The sequence below is a fragment of the Punica granatum genome, chromosome 1, assembly GCF_007655135.1.
Source record: "Punica granatum isolate Tunisia-2019 chromosome 1, ASM765513v2, whole genome shotgun sequence".
Classification (NCBI taxonomy): domain Eukaryota; kingdom Viridiplantae; phylum Streptophyta; class Magnoliopsida; order Myrtales; family Lythraceae; genus Punica; species Punica granatum.
The window spans coordinates 50,034,820-50,047,847 of NC_045127.1; the positions used below are offsets into that span (position 1 = coordinate 50,034,820).

The 13,028-nt window shown below is 42.8% G+C and overlaps 2 protein-coding genes and 1 long non-coding RNA gene across 5 annotated transcripts; all 3 read left to right on the forward strand.

Moving 5' to 3' along the window:
• Positions 1 to 1,719: 1,719 nt before the first annotated feature.
• LOC116189161 lies at positions 1,720 to 2,963 on the forward strand. Its single transcript, XM_031518710.1, has 2 exons — positions 1,720 to 2,228; positions 2,478 to 2,963. The coding sequence occupies exons 1-2, from the start codon at positions 2,218 to 2,220 to the stop codon at positions 2,875 to 2,877; spliced, it is 411 nt and encodes a 136-aa protein (XP_031374570.1). The 5' UTR covers positions 1,720 to 2,217; the 3' UTR covers positions 2,878 to 2,963.
• A 68-nt stretch (positions 2,964 to 3,031) lies between these two features.
• Positions 3,032 to 7,500, forward strand: LOC116189143 (putative RING-H2 finger protein ATL21B). Of its 3 annotated transcripts, XM_031518698.1 has the most exons (4): positions 3,042 to 3,350; positions 3,427 to 3,489; positions 3,591 to 3,836; positions 6,811 to 7,500. In XM_031518698.1, the coding sequence occupies exons 1-4, from the start codon at positions 3,107 to 3,109 to the stop codon at positions 7,275 to 7,277; spliced, it is 1,020 nt and encodes a 339-aa protein (XP_031374558.1). In that variant the 5' UTR covers positions 3,042 to 3,106; the 3' UTR covers positions 7,278 to 7,500. The 3 variants fall into 3 exon arrangements, with proteins under 3 accessions (XP_031374551.1, XP_031374558.1, XP_031374542.1); XM_031518691.1 differs by having other exon boundaries at positions 3,032 to 3,836; XM_031518682.1 differs by lacking the exons at positions 3,042 to 3,350; positions 3,427 to 3,489; positions 3,591 to 3,836 and adding an exon at positions 3,875 to 5,394.
• Positions 7,501 to 10,344: 2,844 nt separating this feature from the next.
• LOC116189166 lies at positions 10,345 to 12,731 on the forward strand. Its single transcript, XR_004152350.1, has 3 exons — positions 10,345 to 11,242; positions 11,836 to 11,901; positions 12,512 to 12,731. It is a non-coding gene; the product is annotated as an uncharacterized LOC116189166 (long non-coding RNA).
• Positions 12,732 to 13,028: the final 297 nt, after the last annotated feature.

A 13,028-nucleotide genomic window follows, 5' to 3' on the forward strand; every position in this document is an offset into this window, starting at 1 on the left:
TGCAAGGTTGGTAGCAAAATGATAAACTGGGGTAGATCCCTTCTGCAAATTCCGTGACTAGGAGAAAGAAAGTGGAGGCCACTTATTTTTCTTCAACTCCTTTAGGAAGAGGATTTGGGGAAAGATTCGACAAAAATGTCGACTGTTTTCTATCGAAAGATAGAGGGGCCGTGCGGTGGCATATATCTTCGCCTAGGAACCAAAATTCTTTTATTTACTTTTCATTATTCCTTTGCTAGGCATATGAGCCTTCTCTGTAAATCAGATAAGAAAAAATTGTAGGCCTATGTGCTCCCCCGTTCGTGGGCCTGCGTTTGGGTTTAGGCCATTTGCTGATTAATTTTGGGCCCAACTGTGAGGATCCTGAATGGGTGATCTATCCCTAAAATGGAACTGCTGTTGCCTATACAGGCACAAAACATGAACCGATTCCTGTTGATCACCATCCTAGTCCTGGATCGAAATGGTTGCTCCATTACATCTGCGAATGTCTCCACCATCTCCACCAGGTAAATCCATAAGTAATTTGGGTCCGAGACTAATGACGGCGGGAGAATAGTTTAGAAGATTATGCAGAGAGAATGCCGAGACCATACCAAGATAAGATGCCTCGTCACAGGAAACATTAGCTTTCCCAGAAAAGAGGCAGGCCTTGAGACAACCATATGTACCTACTAAAGATCTGCAGATGTGACTGGAACACTCTTGCTAGAGGATGGACTATCAGAAGCCGAGATGGAGGACAGGAGAGTGCTATTGGAGAGAGCGATCACCTGATCAGGGTGAAGGAAAGTAAGCGTGGATGCTTGGATTATGTGTCTATAGAGGATGGCCATACCGACATTTTCCTGCCATAAGTTCGTTTAACCAGATACGACACTATCTTTTCAGTTTCCTTCCAAAATGGCTAGTTCGGTTTTCTATTCTTTCCGACTTGTTTGGATGGAGGAATGTTGAGGGAAAAGAAAAGGGGAGGAATGGATGACGTAAAAATAGTCCTCGTATTCGATCGATGCAAAAAGAAAAAAAGAAAAAAAAACTGAAATCGAAGTTTTCCTACGTACCATTTTTCTCCTTCCCTCAAATTGGCCCATCCAAACAAGTTCCGAAGTTGCAATGGATCAGGCTCGCATGATAGATTTTCCTGCGTACACGCACTAAAAAGACAAATGGAAGTGAAAGGCGCCAAGGAAGATTGAGCCTTGATGCTTGCAGCTGCAGATGAAGTAATGCTTCATAAGTTTCAGTTGTTGTTTGGTTAGCATGCCGAACGTGATCTACGAATCAGCAACTGCTTAGTTATTAATGTCACCGTCGGATTCCTTAATTAAAATTTTCTTTGTGTAATGAGCTTGATTGCACTTGTATTAGATGCCATGGAAAAACAGACATCAGAATGCATATTTTATTACTTAATCTATACTACCTTCCTTGCAAACCTAATCACGCGAATTATAGTTTATAATCTGTAGCCAAAATTTTGTGGCCATATTCATAATTAGCCAGTCTTTTACAGTGAAAGGCAAAGGTATCTTCCTGAATGCGATGACCAATCCATCGACTAGAGTTGTTCATATAGCATCAAAAGCCAGTTTCTAGTAAAGGACTTCAAACAGCGTAAACTCTGGACTAAGTGGATCGATCCATCACTGTTCTCTCATACACACGAAAGAACAAGAGAACATAACAAATCAAAGAAAAAAACAGGATACACAAGAACAAAAATGAACGTAACAACCACTCTATTGACAGGACATGTAAAATAATCCTCCTCTGCTGGAGATGTCGAATTCCCTTCTTCTCATCAGTGTTGCCCTTTTGGGCTCTCGGACACTCAAATGGCCGATTCTTCTATTTCCATCCTCACTATCTTCTCCTACATCCTCTTCTTCATCTTCAGGCTCAGAAGCTGCAAGGCTAGAAGTTTCGAGATGTGCTTTGCCACCTGCAGTGATGTGGGCCCTATGGTCCGATTCCTCTTCTCATTGGTGAACAGCTTCGCTGGCAGTGATTGCAGCCTCTTCGGGTTTGGACTTCAGTGCAAAAGATTGGACTGGTCTGCCTCAACCGAGATGGCACTGATCCTGGACCTCCCCTACTACAGTCCGCAGCATCAACTACACTGACCAGACTATCTCCATCAATGACCGTGGCAACTGCCTCCCCAGACGCTTCCTCAGGAGCTTCAATCTTTCGGGATCGCCTATTCAGCCAATCATGGATCTGAGGTACTTAACATTGTATAGTCTTAGTCATTTTTGAGTGAGGTTGAACGTGATTGTACTTGTTATACATTGCTGTTCGGCAGTAGCCAGAGTCTAATTGAGGTTGAAAGTGCGTATAGGAGAGCCTACACCTAAAGGAGCAGTTAATCAAATGTATAGAATTGTTCCTAGATCAAACGCTTCAATATGCATCCATTCAAGTTGTGGCGCACAACTTGTTTTAAGTATGTCTCTGATAGTAATTTGAATTAGATACACCTTCTTCAACTGCCCTACTGCCCTGCCAATACCAAGGAACGTGCCAATCGCATGCTTGAGTAGCAGACACGACACCATTCTGGCAACATCACTGGACAACTACATGACGGAGAAAAACACTTCTCATTGCCGGAGCATTTCAACTGTGCTCATGCCATACCAGGGGCCTTCCCTCGGCTACGGGTTTGCTACAAACCTCAATCAGGACGTTCTCCTGACATGGACATGCCTCTGTGCCGTGACTGTGAAGGGAAGGGAGGGACTTGTGGCTTCAAGAGGAGTGGGCCAGATCGCCTGGTCGGATGCTTTAATCTTCCTTCTACATCTGACGGTAAGGTCTCACATCCTTTTCTCAGCGTTTTTTATTGCCATCCGATTGGCGCACGCGTTTTGAATTGTGCCGGCTTCTGCATTGCCTGTTGCACTCGACTTGTTAACATTTTCTGTGATATTTGACAAAAGAAGAATAATTTCTTAATCCATGTCTCTCTCTGTCTATTTTCCATAAGAATTTAATATTTGTGTCTCTTTCTACCATAGAAGATGATTATGGACACCTACAAGCCCAAATCTTTGCCCTTCCATGACATTGTTTGCTTCCATTTTTTCACCGGACTCAAACTATGGCCACTCTCTTCTTCTCACTACTACTCATCTCCTGTTCTCTCATCCAATCCTTCGTCTCTGTCACAAGTCTCGGAGAATGTTCCGCCTCCTGTGGTGACGGTGGTCCGGCAGTCCAATTCCCTTTCTCGTTGACCAACACATGGGCCGATGGTTGTGGTCATATTTCTAGATATGGTCTAAGATGTGAAAACAGCACTCGCCAAGTCCAACCATGGTTGATCCTCGACGTCCCCACTTCAGGTGAATTTGTAGTCAATAATATCAATTACACTCTGAAAACGATCTCGATCAATGACCCCGGTGGCTGCCTCCCTAGGCGATTCCTGGGCAACTTCACCCCCCCAACCTATCCCTTCTGGATCACTACGGCTGGAAACTGGTACACCTTCCTCAACTGTACTGCCAACTTTCACATACAGGAGTATGCCGTGATAGCTTGCCTTAGTGACGAGAACTTCACTGTATTGGCCGCTCCATTAGACACTTCTTGCCCGCGGTTCAGCTGTGTAGGGATAAACATGGCCGTCTGCAAGGTCATATCTGTTACCTATGTGCCATTTGAGGTGGGTCACCCGGACGATCCTTCCTTCGGGATGAACTTCAATCAGGATATCATGCTGGCATGGGACCCACCCAGCTGCGCAGCGTGCGAACTACGGGGAGGGACCTGCGGTTTCAACAAGAGTTCGGATGATTCCATCGGGTGTCTCCATGTCCATTCCCATGGTAAAACTTCTTCCACTTGCTCTATAAGCATTTTAGAATTAATGAGTAATCCAACAGAAAAGTTAATCCTAAGTTAATTGTTATTCTGGCAACTTATTAGTTGCTTCTAATCGTTGTATCGACTTTGGTCTGACTAAAGTCATAATATTAAAAGACAAAGTCATAACCGAAAGACAGAAGTACCAATCCTCAATCTTCCCTATTGACCAGTAATTCCTAGGATCTGCACACCTGGGCAAACCATCACCACACTTCCAAATTTCCAATCAGAAGCCTGCCGTCCTTTATTTTTATTTATCTTTACGGTAATATTTAAAGTCCTATAATTTCGAAAATGGACAAAAGAAATTCCAGAATTGTCAATAATGGTTTGATGGACGGCTTATGGTAAATTACCCGATTCAATTTGAACATTGCAAACAATTGATCATATGCACATCCTGTTGCTCGACTTGCCTAAAACAAAGAAATCCAAATTTGATTCTGATTCATGAAACTTCCTATGGCACTAATCCCTTCTTCTTCTTCTTCTTCTTCTTCTTCTTCTTCTTCTTAATATTCTTTTTATTATTTTTATTTTATTTTTTTAATGAGCCCCTTTGTAATCCAAAAGTCGACAAACGTCTTATGACCTATGATATGGACTGTCGTATTCCCATTGGAGAACTCGTACCAGCAAGATACTCCGCAAGTACAGTCGTCTCCTTCTGACTTCACCGGACACAACATATTATATTATCAATCATTCAACTTCCTACACTTTCCTCTGCGACTCCCTTCGCTCTTCCATCTTCCTCAGCTTCACCTGACCCCCAATCCATGGTGGCGCCGGCGGCTGCCGCCCTGGGGCCGATCTCCCTCTCCACCCCAACCATAATCACCCTAATCATCTGCTTCCTCTCCCTCCCCCAACGGTCAACCAGTTTCAGCCTCTGCAAACTCTCCACCTGCGGCGGTGGCAGCTCCCTCTATCCCATGCCCGTCCGCTTCCCCTTCCGCCTGAGAGGCCAGCAAGACGATCCCCGGTGCAGTTACAGCCCCGCGTTTGACCTCTCCTGTGACAGCTTGGGCCAGACCATCATCACCCTCCCCGGCGCCGGCGAGTTCGCCGTCGACAACATCGACTACCAGGCCCAGACGATCGTCCTCAGCGACCCCGATGCCTGCCTCCCGCGCCGCCTCCTCAACAACACCTCCCTGATCTCCGGGAACTCCGCTTTCCAGCCCGTGATCACGCGGAAGTTCATGCTCCTCAATTGCTCGACCGAGGCCATCGCGGCGGTTATGTACCCGAGGTCCATGACGGTCTTGTGCCTCAGCGAGGAGAACTTCACCGTGATCTCGGTGCCATCAAGGTATTACGACAGCTCGCACGAGTGCGAGGTGCTCGGATCGATCACGGTCCCCTTACTGATGCCGTACTGGCGAAATGTTGATTGCGACATAAGGTTGACCTGGGACGCGCCCGATTGCCGGTCGTGCGAGGAGCTTGAGGGCCAGTGCGGGTTCAAGAACGACAATGGATCCGAGGTCGGATGCATCGGTCTTTCTAGCTCCGGTAATCAAAAGTCCTCACTTTCCTATCATATTATTTACTCAATTTGGTTCCCAACGGCGAGATTTTTTAGACTAACTTTTGGTTCGATCGGAAAAGTTTTACTTTCCTGTTAGGCTCATTGATATCTCCTTTCTAATCGGCCAAAGAAAAATCGGAGTCCTCCTCCGATTAGTCTACCGGAAAAAAAAAAAAAAGAGTCGGAGTCAAACGAATTAGCAATGTTAGAAAACGATCTTTCTTTATGTTGGGAAATCGCTTTCGCGTAAAATTCATGGAAGCCTCGTCAATGCCTGACCGGTGCACCCCGTCATATGATGGATTGTTTTACTTTTCTTTTCTTTTTTTTAATTTTTTTTTAATCTTTTTTTGGTAATCGACACTCGATGGTAGCTCCTGTTGCAGCATCCGATCCCACTTGCACTACCATGACATTATGTTTATATATATTAACAATTGAAGCGTGAAGGAGAAAATATGTCTAGTCGACGAAGATAGATAGTAAAGAAGGATTCCGGGAGAGATGCAAAGTTGTTGGATAAATTTTTAAATCTAAAATGGGCCTAAATTCGGACTCAAGCCCATATGCAACCCAAAATCTTAAACCAATGAGTTATTGAGCCTTAAAAATTTATCCAATTGGTATCAGAGCCTATGGTTATAATCCTGGGCATCTAAGGCCACCTTAGTGCATGTATGCACGGGTCTGTATGATCCGTAGACTCGGGACTTCGAAGTGAGGACGGGTGTGATTAAGTAGTGTGTATACACAAGTGGTCCCATCGATTGGCTTAGGTTGCGTGGCTCGTGTAAGACGACACGATACCACGTGAGGGCGGGATGTTGGAGAAAAAGTGGTGATATGAGAGGACACAATGTCCCACATCGGTTGAAAAAAGAAAAAAATGGGAAAGTTTATAATAGACAAAGACCCAGTAACCCATTGGCTTAAGCTTTTGGGTTGCATATGAGCTTGAGTCCGAATTAGGTCCATTTTTATTTAAAAATTTATCCAACAAAAGTCAATTGATCTTCCCCCTTAAGAATGATTGATGCTGATGAGTGTGGCAGCATCACATATATGGGGCCGTTTGGATTCAAAATTAAAATTACTTTGATTTTGATTGTGGAAAAGGATAAATGAGATGTGATTATAAATTTGACTTGGGAAATGTGTGTTTTTGTTGTGTAGTGTGTTGAGTTAAAGTTAAAGTTAAAATTTTTGAATTGAGAAATGTGTATTTTTGTTGTGTAGTGTGTTGAGTTAAAAGTTAAAGTTAAAGTTAAAATTATTGAACTCCGAATCTAAACGGGGCCTATGTCTCTTGCCTGCAGAAATAAACTGTTCCTCGTATATGTCACAGCGTAAGAGCTCTCTGCTTGGTTAATCTCATATCTAGTACTTTTCCCTTTTTTCAGGTCTTCCGAGGGCGGCCAAGTATGGTCTAATCCTCGGTGCGGGGATCCCCGGGCTCCTGTGCCTCATCGGGTTGATGTGCTTTGTCTCCAGGAGGATCCGGACGTACCACCGGCGGTCTGAGCCTACAATGGAGTTCTCGGCTATGGCAGGCCCCCGGCCGATGCTCCTGTCTGTGGGCCTGGATGGGCCAACCATAGAATCCTACCCCATGACACAGCTCGGTGAAAGCAAGCGACTGCCCAAGCCCAATGACAATACCTGCTCGATATGCCTGTGCGAGTACCAGCCGAAGGAGACCCTGAGGACCATACCGGAGTGCAACCACTACTTCCATGTGAACTGCATCGATGAGTGGCTGAGGTTAAACGCGAGTTGCCCCTTGTGTAGGAACTTGCCGGAGCCCTCGTTGCAGGAGATGCCTTCGTCTTCGTTATCCTCATCGACAGCCTTAGCTCCTCCAGCTTAGAAGCCATCTTCTCACTCTTGTAAATAGTCAGCGGTTTTTGATCGAAGGCAGGTTGCTGCCCGTATCATACACCTATACCACCACACACTTATAGAGAAATTGATTCAATTCATCTGTCTATTCATACACCTATACAATTTTTCACTCGATTCATTTCTCTGTTCATCTGTCTATAATCCTGTCTGCACTAATCACTGAAATTTACGAGTTGTGATTTCTCATACTCCACTGCTGCAGTTGTTATTTCTCATAGTCTACGGCTACATAAGCCATAACCGACTCCCTGTGAGTGATCAATGCGCCTTCCCCCGACCAAGGACCAGATGTAGATATTCCAACCATCATACAAATCCTTATGTTCCCTGATTAGGTTCCGTTAATGGCTGATTCAGCAATAGTTGTCGGCTCTGGGTCTTCTCCTACTCCTTCCATCGCACATCAGAGCCTTCTCGGTCCTGTCCAGATTCATCCAGCGCCCAGGACTAACTGGTGATAGGATCCTCTTTCTACTTGAAGGACTTCTAAGGCAAACAGAAGTGGTCCCAAAGGATCGACATCTCCTTGCGACAACCAAAACCCAACTATCCTAGGGCTTTCACTCTCCGGCAACCTCACTATCGAGCTCATGAAGTAGGTACCTGGTTTGGTCTCTGATCATAAGGGACCCTGGTGACTGTCTCTTCGGAAGATGCTGAGCACTATCTGAAGTATGATCACTACTGATGCAGCGAGATAAGAGCTAAACAAGAATTATGCCCCCATAATCCTCTGCAAGTTTCAATCATAGAAACACGAGAAATTTTGCTCAAATCTTCCAAATGTCTCCCATCCAAAACAAACGTAATGTTTATAGCCTCTAAATGACAATAAGGAAACAAACAAAATAAGAAAACACAATATTAAGCTAATTAGGTAGTAAACTAATGAGAGATCTTGACAAATGAGGAAATTATCGGCTGGGCGTCCTTGGGCACTAAAGACAGTGCCATGGCACCTAAATCTGGAGCTGAAGCACCATGCGGGCTGCATTGAGGCTACAAGTCAGTGCTATAGTTCAGAGATACGGTGCTGAGGCTCCGAGCATACTGTCCGGTTTGGTGCTAAGGCACAGACTAGTAATGCTGAGGCACTGAAGTTATAGTCTTGTCTTGACCTTCCGACGATCCCAACGGTCCATAAAGTCATCTACTTTTTGCTCCACATCATTCACCCCTACTCGAAAAGACCTCGAACTCGAGTTTTGAGTAATATCAGCAAATAGAGGCTCCTGAGAAGAATAAGATGGATATATGTCCGCCACTTCAAATGTTTTGGAGATACCCAATGAAGAAGGAAGGTCGACCACATAAGCATTGTCGTTGATCTTGCAGAGAATCTTGTACGGGCCGTACTTCTTTGGTTGGAGCTTGCCGTAAGTGCCCAAGGGAAACCTCTCTTTTCGAAGAAACAACATCACCTCATCCCCAACTTCAAACAATTGCTTCCTTCGATGAAGATCGGGAGCATGTTTATACTTGGCATTGGCTTGCTCCGGCTTCTTGACTTCCCCGTGAACTTTATGCCATTGATTTGCCATATTTCTTGTTGCAACACTAACGCCGTGGGTCTTTGGCAATTTCAGCAAGTCAAGCGCATGCCTCGGTGGCTTTATATAAACCACAGAAAATGGAGACCTTCCAATAGAGCTGCGAACCTCATTGTTATAAGCAAATTCAGAGCCAAAGCAAAATCCCATTGCTTCGGTCGGTCTCCACAGATGCTCCGGATCAAGTTCCCTGGCGTTAAATTCACCACTTCAGTTTGCCCATCAGTTTGTGAATGTGTTCTGCTGCTATACTGCAGAGAAGAATCAGAAAAAGGTCCACAAATTATGCCAAAAATGGCTAAGGAACTTAGTATCTCGATCAGATGCGATTGTCTTGGGCATCCCATTCTTGAAAGAATAGTTTAACCGTTGCAAGGAATGAAATGGGCCATCTTGGAAAATCGGCCGACGACCACGAAAATGGAGTTGTTGCCTTCTACGCAATCCAAGGATGAAATCCATGGACAAATCCTCCCAAATGTTGTCCGGAACGTGCAATGCCATGTATAATCCGGCATTTTGAGATTGCCCCTTTGCCGTTTGACAGACGTAACACCTCTTCACAAATCTCTCGACATCCCTACGAACCTGAGGCCAATAAAACCTCTCCACCACAGCAGATAAGATCTTATCTCTTCCCAAATGTCCAGCCAAACCCCCACCATGCAAATCACGAATTAACTTTTCTCTGAGCGAAGATCTAGGAATGCAGAGTTGATTACCTTTCATGAGAAACCAAACATGGATGTGATTATTAGAATATATTTCGGTATCTCGAAATATCTTATATATATAGTTAAGAAAGATAAAATAACGGAGTCCTGATACATAATGAGCTATACAAAGCAAAAATATTTTTGAGATACCGAAATATATTTTAATAGTGATAATCGTCAATAGGTTGGTGAATAAAACGCTTTTGCCACACGTCATGGAAGTCTTCATCATTCTAATCCAACTCCTTCACGCTATCAAACTCAACAACTTCTTGGCTCATAGTCAACAACAAATCAGCTCTTCTGCTCAAGGCATCTGCTACTTTGTTTTGAATACCCGATTTATGCACAAGTCTAAAATGTGAACTTCTGTAAAAATTGAGACCACCTCGCATGCGACTATTCAAATATTTGAAGGCATCATGGTCAGAGTAAAGAACAAACCACATCCGATCAAATAGTCCTCCCATGTCTTCAATGCACGCACAACAGAATAAAATTCTTTGTCATACGAGGTCCACTTCTTTCTAGTGTCGCTCAGCTTTTCACTAAAGTAGGCAACTAGACGTTTCTGCTGAGAGAGAACTGTTCCAATTCCTACTTCGCTTACATCACACTCGACCTCCAACAACTTATTAAAGTCTGGCAATGCTAACACTGGAAGTTTTTCCTTTAATACAGCAAAACTGGTTGTCTCTTCTTCAGTCCACTGAAACTTCCCTTTATTTAGACACTCCGTGATTGGGGCAGCTATGGTGCTGAAGTCTTTAATGAAACGCTGATAGAACGTAGCTAACCCATGAAAATCCCGAACTTCAGTGACAGTTCTCGGGGTTGGCCACTCTCGTATGGCTTTGATCTTCTCGTCATCCACTTGAATTCCATACTCTCCCAGGACAAAACCCAAGAAGAACAGCTGATTTTTCATGTAGCTGCACTTCTTTATATTGATATACTCTTGCTTTCGTGCAGGACAGTTAGAACCTCGTGCAAATGTGCCACATGCTCTTCTTTGGAACGACTATAAATCAACATATCATCAAAGTACGTGACAACAAACTTCCCAATTAATGACTTAAGTACCTGGTTCATTGACCTCATGAAGGTAGTAGGAGCATTAGGCCGAATGGCATCACAAGTCATTCATACAACCCTACTTTGGTCTTGAATGCATCTTCAACTCATCTCCTGGCCAGATGCAAATATGGAGGCAGCGACTCCTAAGATCTATCTTTCCATGTAATTGATCGAGCATGTCATCAAAGCGAGGAAGAGGGAATTTATTGTGAACACCTATATTTTTCGTACCGAAAAACGTATATACATAAATATATACGCTCTTGCATTATAAGTATATATGCATATGAATTGGGCTTATTAAATGTTTCATGGGCTTATGCCCAGTAAGCCCATGATATATATTTCCTTTTCCTCCTTACATTTCCACCACCTTACTCATATACTGCTGTGGCTGAGTTATCGAAAAGAAAAAGGAGGAAAGAGGTTGCATGGCCATTTTGTCTGAAACACAGAGAGAAAGAGAGATTGGAATGAGCATAGAACAAAAATCAAATAGAGAGAGAGGAAGAAGTATCGAGATAGGAAATCCTCTTACAAGGAAGAGCTCGACTTTGCCCTCTGGTTCAATTGTCGACCAATTTCGGGTACGTGGTGTGAATTTCGTTTTTGTTCCGTCGGTTGGGATAACTTAAACGGGAGTAAAGGGAAACAAAGAGAGTGAGAAAAAAAGGGATTTTTGCTGCAGCTGTAGAATTGTACAAGAGAGAAGTAAGGAACGGAGTAGAATGGGAATCGAGAAATGATTTAAACCCTGCAAATGTGGAACTCAGCTTGCTTGCTTAGTTAATTACTCCAGTTTTCTGTATATTATTCACTGATATTACTCTGTGGGTCGTCCATGATGTTAGTAGTAGTAGACTTGAAGTTGATTATTTGTATTTGGGTTGTCCTGTTAGCAATTTGCTTGGATATTCTCTTGCTTATTCTTGCCTACCTATGGTTACAATGAAGAGTTGGTTGTGAAGATGGTTAAAGCAGGATTGATTTTTGCTTCTTTGATGTCTTCGATTGTGTTAGGTTCCTTGTATGAATGCTAAGTGGTTGTTATTATTGGTTTGATTATATCGTTTCCATTTCTTTGATCGTTTTAAGGTTAATTCAGTGTGATTCATTATGTGAAATTTAAGAGCAGATGAGTATGAGATATAACTTGTTTTCTTGCTACATGGACTTTTAGGAGCCGAGAGGATCGAGGCTATACATCCGGAAGGCTCGAATCGTTGGTTATCATTTTGGGGTCTTTGTAAGTATTTTTATTCCACTATAGAATGAAATCAAATCTTAAATGATTATATAAATGAGATAAGTTGAATGAAGATAGTATGAGGATTTGTTGTAAATGAATTTGGTTAATTGCGGTGTGGTGATATTATTGTTTATAGCCATGAGACCGTTGATCCGACGGTATATAAAAATGGATGCCTAGATTGTTGATCCGACGAAATATAAAAATGGACGCTTAGATCGCTGATCCGGCCGGATATAAAATGGACGCCTAGACTCTTACTGCCAGAGGATAATGGGCAAACCCGGCTTATGAGAAAGCAAATGGGGAGTTTGTGGATATGAGTGTGGGGTCATGGTACCGTCAAAACTTTGTCGCAAGGATTGTGATCCCAAGGTTATTATTATTATTTGTTGCTTAAGAATGATTGCTTGAATTATGTAATATTGAATTGGCTAATAAGAGTAATGTTCTGGGCTAGTAAGTAGTTATATATTTCATTAGAATTTTTAGTAAATGATATGACTGTAGTTGTGGATGAGAATGCATAAATAAGTTTGATACTTCATTTTATTGTGGAATTTAATACTTATTGAGATGTAGCTCACATCCTGCATATATTTTTCAGATGAGCTAGGAGTTAGACTAGCAGCATGGGAAAATCTTTTGGACATCGGGGATTAGTGTGAAGGATTTTTGTGCAGTTAGGCTCACTCATAGTATAAGTAGTAAGTTCTTGTAGAATGCTAAAATTATATTACGCCTTAACATTTTGTTTAGTTGGTTTAGTGATGTGATTGAGAAAAAGTATTCTCCGAAGATATATATACATATTAGAACTTACTGGATTGGTTATATGTTTTTGAGAGTTTATGGAAAACAGTTTTATATGAATAGTTGATGTGATAATGGATATCAGTGAAATTTATGGAAAATTATGCTGAAATTTCAAGTCGTGACATTTATACCCCACAATAATTCCGTTGATGGCTGGACTATCAACACACATCCGCCAGCTACCATCTTTCTTCAGTGTTAGAAGAGTTGGAACTGCACAAAGACTCATGCTCTCCTGAATATGCCCCTTCTGTAGTAATTCCTCAACCTTCTCCTTCAATATTTTACCCTCTTTCGGACTCATTCGA

What these genes read in the sequence shown, in the direction of transcription:
- LOC116189143 (XM_031518682.1), top strand. Translation starts at nt 4,656, where the DNA reads ATGGTGGCGCCGGCGGCTGCCGCCCTGGGGCCGATCTCCCTCTCCACC. An exon ending in CATCGGTCTTTCTAGCTCCG is followed by an intron (nt 5,395 to 6,810) that starts GTAATCAAAAGT and finishes CCCTTTTTTCAG; the next exon opens with GTCTTCCGAGGGCGGCCAAG.